Genomic DNA, 9,269 nt, shown 5'->3' with positions numbered 1-9,269 from the left:
GATGTTTTTTTTTTGACATTTTTTGATCTCCTGAAGTTTATGTCTAGACAGAGGCACCTACAAACTTCTTGATTAACCCGTTGGAAGGTAAATCAACACTTAGACCAACCGATGTTTTGGTTTTTGAATGGGTTGGAGGGAAACATGATGTATGGATCTTACAAATGTTTCCCTTTTCATGGGCTTGGGGATTTGAATTTTCACTGTGAGGCAGACTGGTTTAAAAGCTATCTTATGTAAGGTGACAAAACATGAGAAAGCGTGCATGGAAATCAACCCGCATTTATACCTTTCTCATTTGATGCTTTTGGTTTCATTGTGTCACATACTATAGAGCTCCTCAATAGAGTCCAATGGGTCATACATAGTAATGTTGTGACTCTAGATCTATGGATGTAGTTTTTAAAAGAATTAGTTTTTGCTATCCAAAAAAGACTTGTAACGCAGTTTGTTGCTTGTTTACCTGCTACCTCTATATAAAATTTTTAAAAGATTTTCATAATGAGCATATATAGCATTTTTTTTTAATTTCTAAAGACTCACCTAGTTTGCGAGTTTTAGGAAAGGGAAAGGAAAGAGCGGAAATATTGGGTTTATGTCATTTTTGGTCACTTAACTTTTGAATTTGTGCTCATTTGGTCACTTAACTCTTTTTAAGTTTTAAAAGATCATTAAACTTTTGGCTTTGTGCTCATTTACTCACTTAACTTTTGTTCTGGTCACATTTAGTCACCTAACTTTTAAAATTGTACTCATTTAGTCACTAAACTTTTAAAATTTTCTAAAATTTGGGTGACTAAATGAGCACAATTTTAAAAGTTAGGTGATTAAATAAACACAAATCTAAAAATTAGATGACTAAATACGACCAAACCAAAAGTAAAATGACTAAATGAGCACAAAGTCAAAAGTATGATAACCTTTTAAAACTTAAAAATAATTAAGTTACCAAATGAGCATAAAATCAAAAGTTAAGTGATAAAAATGACCTAAACCCTAGAAAAAAATATATTTTATGTTATTGAGTTGAAAACAACTAAATTATTTTTTTTATTAAAATTTTTGAAAAAACTTTATTCCTTCTACTTCGGTTCTAATGAAACCTAGAAGGCTAGAACCCAAATTTCTTTTACTTTTTCTTGTTATTTCCCTACTAGTTAAGTTGATTACCTTTTCTAGTTATTTCCCTACTAGTTAAGTTGAATTCTTGAAAAAGGTTTGATTATAAATCGTATCATCCAAAACCTTGAATTCACATGAGTTGCACCTCACTCGTTTCTGGCATCTACATAACTGTCATTGAGATAGTTCTGACTTCTGAGAACCCTAGAATTTATTAATTAACGTGAATTATGTAGCATCGATGTTAATATGAACCCCAACACCTCGTCTTCGTCTCCTCTTGCATCTTCTTCTACATCAGGATCATCTTCTTGGTTTTCCGGCATTGTACGTGGCCGCAAGTCAAACAGTTCTACAATGGCCGTCAAATCTGCCGTTACCGGCGGTGGGGGCAGCACCGTCGGCCCAATCAATCGCAAGAATCAGTTTCGTGGTATCATGTTCAAGTACGGTTCTAAGCCTGTTCAGGTATGGGCTAACTAAATCGAATATTCTCACTCTTTTGCTATATCTTAGTTTTTAGAAGTCGAACTGTAGTTGGTACTGTTTAATTTTGAATTCAATTTATATAATCGTTTCGAGATTTGGAAATATAGGTGATTGAGAATACATCGATATTCGTTTTTGCTCCTCTCCAATTCTACAAAATCTTTCTGATCTTCAGATTTTAATTGCATTTGATGATTTAAATTGATAATAGTTGCTAATAGAGATGATTAGATTGTTCTCTTTCTAATCAATTTCCGCGTGCAATGTAATTCAGCCTATGGTTGTTTCTGTCGATCTACTTCAGATGCAGTTGTGTTAGTTAGTCCTGCATTATTCATGGAACTTGAAGATAAAAGTAATTCCACAGAGCAAGCAATGACAATTTCTTCTTAAAACCAAGAAGATATCTTGGTTAATCATTCATAATTTTTTTGAAGTTGTTATAAGAACTATGAGCAGAAAAGTTGGTTTCCTACTTTTAAGAGGAAGTTACATATTAATAAGACTACATGAGAATTAAAGTAGGAAAGCTGGCTAAGCTAAACTAGGACTACAAGGGAACTCCACAATGAAACTCAGAACAATTCATTCCATGAAAGAAAGTAGGGAAAAACCTTTTAAGATTAGCAAAACCAGGATGCCCTAATCTTTTGTTCTTAATAGGAATAAAATTGGTACTATTTCAAATGAGCATGAATTATGTTATTATGTAACTTATTTTGGCATATATATATTATCTTGATTAAAGCCAAACCAAACATGAGAATGGAAGTAATGACCCATTTCATTACCTTGCTCATTCCATTACTCTATTCACTCCATTCATATGTGGTTCCATTCCTTCATAACAAACATATATTAATTGGTTCCAGAAATCATTTCAAATCAAATTCCTTGATTATGGGATTGACTTAATCTACAAACAACATGTTCCAAATTTACTAAATATTATTCTTTCCACCATTTTAAGTTGTGAGCACAACTATAGGTTATAACATTGGTATGATAATAGATGCTACATATGATTTAGTCATATGCTTTGCCTTTGATGCAGGTTGCATTTAAAACTGGCGATTATAAACAACAAGTCGTTTTTATTGGTGGATTGACAGACGGATTTTTGGCTACAGAGTAAGTATATATACCTGTTTAAGAAAATATCATAGAGTATCCATATACTTTTTATCTTTTTCATGCTATTACGATAATGAATTGTATAAACTCATTACAAACAACATTGTGAAAGTGAAACAATTGAAGAGTTGGTATATAAAAAAGATAAATCGATAAAAGTACATTGCTATTTCTTGCATTTGTAGATTTATTGGGTAAAAACCTATTCTGAAACATGCATATAATTAATTTTAAACAAACAGTTATTTGGAGCCACTTGCAATTGCTTTGGATAAAGAAAAATGGTCACTGGTTCAGTTTTTGCTTTCATCTTCTTACAGTGGATATGGCATCTCCAGCTTGAAAGAGGTAGTAACCCTTCACTTAGGCCTTTTAAATTTATTAGTATTTTTAATTTTTAAACAACACCAATTCTAGGAAGAGCCTCTAAACCATTGATACTTTTAATAAGTTTACGTTTTGTTTTATGAAGTTATTTTAAATTGATATTTAGCATTAAAAGAGCCAAAGAATTGTAATAAATAGTAGTGATCTTTTACAATACCTACCCTCAAAAGTCAAAATAATACAGTAATTTTGAACCTCAACTCTTTTGCAATCCTCCTGATTCCTAGGATAGGGTGGAAAGGGAATTCATTATTCATTATTCCATCCTTTCTGTTTCTGTTAAAAGACGAAAATAGCCTTGTTATTAAATCTGATCCTGTTTTGGTTGGAAGGATGCCTCGGAGCTTGATCAGTTGATCAATTACTTAATAAACAAAGAAGATTCGGAGGGGGTGGTGCTGCTTGGGCATAGTACAGGCTGTCAAGTAAGTGCTTTGCTTTTGTTTTGTATGAACTTGCATTTGCATATTATACATACAATAAATAAATAAATAGAGATTATTATAATTTTTTGTATATAATAAATTCTGTAATACTAGGATATTGTTCATTATATGCGTACCAATGCAGCATGCTCCAGAGCTGTCCGTGCTGCTATTTTACAGGTAGTTGAAATTATTGAAAAATGTAGCTAGCTGTATTATTTTCCAAAAAAAAAAAAAAAAAAAAAAAAAAAAACAATATGTATTATGAGTTTGATGATTAATTCAGGCTCCAGTTAGTGATCGGGAATTCAGAGCAACTCTCCCTGAAACTGCTGGAATGATTGATTTGGCTTCAAAACTAATAGCTGAAGGCCGAGGATCAGACTTGATGCCAAGGGAAGCAAATCCAGATACCCCAATAACTGCTTATAGGTCAGCGTCAGTCACATTTCTACTTTTTTTTTTTTTTTTTTTTATTCTAGTGTACTTAAAGTCTATGCTATTTAGTCATTTGGAAATAGCAATGTACTCTCATCTATATAATATATGTATGTATCATAGCATCCTACTTTCATTTATTGTCTTTATTTATTTATCTATTCTATGTTAAAGGGAAATCTGTTCAATTATAGTAGTGCTTTATGATTTATGATTTATGATTTATGAATGAAAGTGGTGGGTGGGTGCAGATTTCACTCCCTTTGTGCATACATGGGCGATGATGACATGTTCAGTTCTGATCTCAGTGATGACCAACTCAAACAGAGACTTGGTCACATGTGTAACACACCTTCCCAGGTACTTTTTTTTTTTTACAAATTTATTTTCTTCTTTTCATTTCCCATAACAAGAAATTCAGGTTAAAATGTAATTGGATTCTGCAGGTAATATTTTCAATGGCTGATGAATATGTACCGGATTATGTTGACAAGAAAGCATTAGCACAAAGGCAAGTCCTTACTTATTATTCACTTAACTTCTCCAAATAATAATGTTCCTTCCTTCCATCTTTTTTTTTTGTTGTGTGTGTGATATGTGACTGAATGTAAAATGCAGATTATGTAGAGCACTGGGGGGTGCGGAGAAAGTTGAGATAGAATGGGGAAACCATTCTTTATCGAATAGAACTGATGAAGCTGTCCAGGCAATAATGCAATTTCTCAAGAGTGGGGGTCCTAATGGCTGGGATGACCCTTGGACTTAACACACTCCTCCTTACCTTAATTGTTGTTCCATATTCATCTTCTTCATTATATACTTGCTTGCTTTGGAAGTCTTTCTTACGTTTTCCTTCGTTTGTAATTTGATTTTTTTTTTCAACAACCCCAAAGGGAAAAAAGAGGACCTCGTGTCATGTCTGTGAGAGATGCTCTTGTTTTTTGTTTTTGTTTTTCCAAGTTGAGATATGTTTGCTGTATTGAAGCCTCGAATGTTTAGACCAGTATATATGTTATCCTTTTAGCATTCTATTTATTTGTTTATTATAGTTGTTTAAAATTCTAGCTGTCACATTTGCATCGATGCCACATAGAATCCCTCATGCTTTTTGCCTATGAATATTTCATTTTTTTAAAACAAATATTTCATTAAAATTAGAAAAACATAAATTAAAATAAATAAAAAATCATTACATTAAAATTGAAAAAAATTAGCTAAATTTTTTTAAGAAAAAAATTACATTAAAATTAAAAACCATAAAATCAAATTTAAAAGCCTCACATGAAATTAAAATTACAAATAGACACGAAATATAAAAAAAAAAAAAAAATACTAAAACAAGTACTTCAATAAGAAAAAACTTTAGTGTTGAGATCGATATGATTAATTTTTCATATATATTATGCCAAATCGTTGTGAAGGTCATGATGTTTCGCATTGTCATATAACGCCCTTTTTATTTCAATTGGCTTTTGGGTACTAGGTTTTATAGGTGTTACGGTTGACTAAATATTTATGCTTTATATGTAAATACATATTTCTTTACCCTCGTCCTTCGGAATCATAGTGTAAAATGATACGTGTATACATAGTAGTTGTAACATTTTCCTTATATCGTGGATGTATCAGATCGTTTATTATGTGTCAATGCTTCTTGAAGGCTTCAAATGCTTTTTAAACATAGTTTATAGGTTTTCATATATATATATATATATATATATATATATATATATATATATATATATATATATATATATATATATATATATATATATATATATATATATATATATAAAATCTACAAGGTAATATATGCGATCATATGTCATTCGGTTTACTTGAAATTGGCATTAAGGTGGTGCAGACCCGTCACAAAAACTGTCGAATATAAGTGACATGGCAAAAACTATCGTATCCTTGCAATCTCCTGCTCTTAGAAACATAAACCCTATCCCTTGTGGGTGCGTATCTTTGTGTAAGAGTGAAAATTTAAGCCTTTGTGATCATTTAGAGAAAGAAGGTGGCCATTTCACTGCTTGTTGAGATTGTTGTTGTTAGGATATAGATTTCTAAGCATCTTCCAATACATCTGAAAGGTATAAAGTTCATACCTTTTCTACTCTCTAGTTGATTGTGCATGCTTAGAAGCCCTTATTTGATTATTTGAGGACAATTCTTAGAGCTTGAGAAACTGCATAACCCTTGCTTAAGCATTGAGTGGTTTATGGACCTTTTGGTCCCAAAAAGTTGTAATTTTGTCACTAATTTCAAGCCATGCATAGAGCTTTGGTCTTTTTGGACGTTTAGATCTAGATCTAGGAATTTTAAGCTTAAGAAAGGGATAAAGTTGGAAACTTTATCCATGCATGACATTAATCGATTTTGATATGAGCTTTGGAGCTCTGAAATTAAGGATTAAGAGCTTAATGGATTAAGTTGGTTGGACATGAATCACATTGCAGTTCCTTGGGTACCACGACATAGGTTGTAAAGGCCAATCGTGACTCTTTTGGTGTTTAGTGACCGCGTGACGGTCTATGAGTTGGTCGCGATGCGAAAGGTCGCTAGTCATTGACTTTGACCATTGACCATTGACCATTGACTTTTTTACCATATTAACTTTTTGAGTTGTAGACTAAGGGTTTAGCCATTGTTTGTTTTAAGAAGTTCATATAGTTGGTTCTTTGGAACTTAGAGTAGTAGAGATTCAGATTTGTGATTCATGTGAGTCTTCTCACTATACTATGTATGATAATAAGTGTTGATATCAATGTTAGCTTATCTTTGTGACTTTTACATAAAGGAGTATGGTGGTACCATAAAAAACTATGGAGGTACAATATCACATGTATGAAAGACTATAATACCCGATTCAAAGTACTTTACAATTTAGACCCTTGGTGTGTTAATGTTTTACAGAATTGTTCCCTATGGGATATATTTTCCAACTTCATAAAAGTTGGAGTATGTTGAGCATACTCCTTGTACGCTGGGTGTATTGAATCATTTCTTGATCGCGGGTCTTAACCATGTATGCGGGGCATACATAGAGTATGTAGGGCGTACGTGAGGCTGAGGAAAAACCTAAAATTTAGGGTTTGCACCCTATTTAAACTTCATTATAGCTTCATTTGGACATGTTTAACCAGCCTCCACCTTTCCTTGTCACAGAAAATGAAACCCTAGAGTGATTTGGTGAGTTTTTGAGCTTGAAGAGTGTTTGTGGGTAGTTTGTGAAGAAGAAGAAGAAGAAGAAGAAGAAGAAGAACACTTGAAGGGATTGCTTGAGCTTGTGGATCCAGGATCATCTCCACATTTGCAAGAGTTTTGAGGTAAAAAGCTTACATCTTTATGCTCTTATATTTTAGATCTAGTTCATGGAGCATTTTGTGCACTTTTTGAGTCCTTTGTGTTATAGTTAAGCTTTTGATCTACTCCAGAGGCAATGGATGTTAGATCTTATCTCCAATCATTCCCCATGTTCATAAAAATGTCAACTTTATGGAGTATTTGGACCCATAAATATATTAAGACATTTGTTAAGCACTTTTTGAGCTATTGAGCCCCATTAAGCCATGCATGTATGTAAAGTTGCCAACATTACGTGATAGGCCATCTTTAGGGATCAGAATTGTGAGTTTGGAGGAAAGGCTTAAATAATTAAGTGCTTAATAAGTTAGGATGGCAAACCAGAGTACGATGGGTGTACCCAGCTGGTATGTTGCACGTACTAGCCCCAAAAGGAGTACGCTAAGCATACAAGTTGAGTACGCCTCGCATACTCAACAGATGGGTCTTAGGCTTGACGTTTTCGGTATTCGGCTAATGTTTGGGTTTGTAAGTTTGGGCCTGGTTGTGCTGTTAGACTTTTGTTTTGCGATTTGGTATGGCATGTTGGGCTTCCTTGGATTTTAAGCCCATGATGGGTTTTGGGCCCAATTTGGAAGATTGGGTCGTATTTGGGCATTGGGTTGCCATTTATGTTTTGGACCTTTTGAATAGTTGAGTTGGGGTTTGGCTTTGGGTTAAGTTAGATAAAGAGTAAAATGGTTTTTACCCTAGTTATGGCTAAGTAGCTTAGGCTTTGGTTATGAGTTGAGATCCAATTAATAATCGGATGTTATTGATATTGATAGCGTGAGGATTTTCCAGACTAGCAGCCAAAGATTCATTCGAGTGATTCATGAGCTTGACATAAGTTTCCTCATTATGTTTAGTGGGTCGAAGGCACCAATGCCGGTCCATGGTTTATTATGTTAGAATGTTAGATGTCTGTGTGACTCTTGCATGTGTTATGTGTTGGTATGCTTATCGGGCAAGGCCCGATGCCAGGCGACGCCCGATGACTGCAATATATGCTACTATCTTTGTGATTATCGTATGTATTTGTATGATTATACGTTTATATGTATCTTAGGTGGGGCCCGATGTCAGGCAGGGCCTAATGACTGCCATATCTGTATACTAAGTGGGGCTCAATGCCGGGCGGGGCTAGATGACGGGCGAGGCCCACTCTATGTTTGATATGTATGATAATGGTAGGGGTGAAATAGACCCGATATCCGATTGAAGTGGACCGAATGGGATTGAAAGAACCCAGATATGCTTGGTTGTATGTTTGTATGGTATGAGGTATTTTAGGGAACTCACTAAGCTTATTGCTTATGGTTTTCAGTTTATGTTTCAGGTATTTCTGGTTCGAAGGGGAAGAGCTCAGGATGATTGCAGTATATACTCCATATCGTTCCGTATTTTATGATTACTTTGATTTTTCTTGACGTATCTGATACACTTTGCTTTACTATGGTTTGATGATGATGTTTGAGATAATCGTTTTAGTTATTTAAAAATTCAAAAAAACTTGTCTTACTTTTAGGATGTTACAAGTTGGTATCAGAGCATTGGTTTTAGGGATTCAGGCACTCTCTCGGGTGTGTCTGAACTCAAACTGAGGATTTGGTAAGATTTTTCAAAAAGGAAATGTTAAAAAAAAAGGTTTTCTAACATAAGAAAAGGGTGTGGTACATGCAATCGACTGAGCTCAAGTAAGTTTTCCCAAAATACCCATACATGTTGCAAGATATGCTTTAATTTGTGAATCTATGAATCACATGTTAGTTAGGGCTAAGGATCTGCTCATTATTTGCATGATAGAATGCTAGGATGGATATCTTTGTATGCTTATTGTATGAGCTTGTAGACTTGCATGCTAGTATTGATCAGTCAGTGATAGGATGGCATGTTAGGGTTATGCTTGATTCCGATTACTCAATG

General features: G+C 33.9%; 1 protein-coding gene across 1 annotated transcript; it reads left to right on the top strand.

Moving 5' to 3' along the window:
• The first annotated feature begins 1,156 nt into the window (after nt 1-1,156).
• On the top strand, nt 1,157-5,030 carry LOC145006184 (alpha/beta-Hydrolases superfamily protein). The gene is made up of 9 exons (XM_078965280.1): nt 1,157-1,590; nt 2,666-2,742; nt 2,988-3,093; nt 3,465-3,557; nt 3,672-3,737; nt 3,844-3,989; nt 4,247-4,355; nt 4,442-4,506; nt 4,614-5,030. The coding sequence occupies exons 1-9, from the start codon at nt 1,372-1,374 to the stop codon at nt 4,759-4,761; spliced, it is 1,029 nt and encodes a 342-aa protein (XP_078821406.1). The 5' UTR covers nt 1,157-1,371; the 3' UTR covers nt 4,762-5,030.
• The last annotated feature ends 4,239 nt before the right edge of the window (nt 5,031-9,269 follow it).

This window comes from Lactuca saligna, chromosome 7, assembly GCF_052625555.1.
Source record: "Lactuca saligna cultivar CGN05327 chromosome 7, ASM5262555v1, whole genome shotgun sequence".
Taxonomy (NCBI): domain Eukaryota; kingdom Viridiplantae; phylum Streptophyta; class Magnoliopsida; order Asterales; family Asteraceae; genus Lactuca; species Lactuca saligna.
The sequence above is the reverse complement of the archived record's forward strand: the minus strand, read 5'-3'. Positions and strand labels throughout refer to the sequence as shown.

Excerpts from the sequence above, each read along its gene's own strand:
- LOC145006184 (XM_078965280.1), top strand. The coding sequence starts at position 1,372 with ATGAACCCCAACACCTCGTCTTCGTCTCCTCTTGCATCTTCTTCTACA. Across the intron at positions 1,591-2,665 it reads ACGGTTCTAAGCCTGTTCAG|GTTGCATTTAAAACTGGCGA; the intron begins GTATGGGCTAAC and ends CCTTTGATGCAG. Across the intron at positions 3,738-3,843 it reads TCCGTGCTGCTATTTTACAG|GCTCCAGTTAGTGATCGGGA; the intron begins GTAGTTGAAATT and ends TGATTAATTCAG.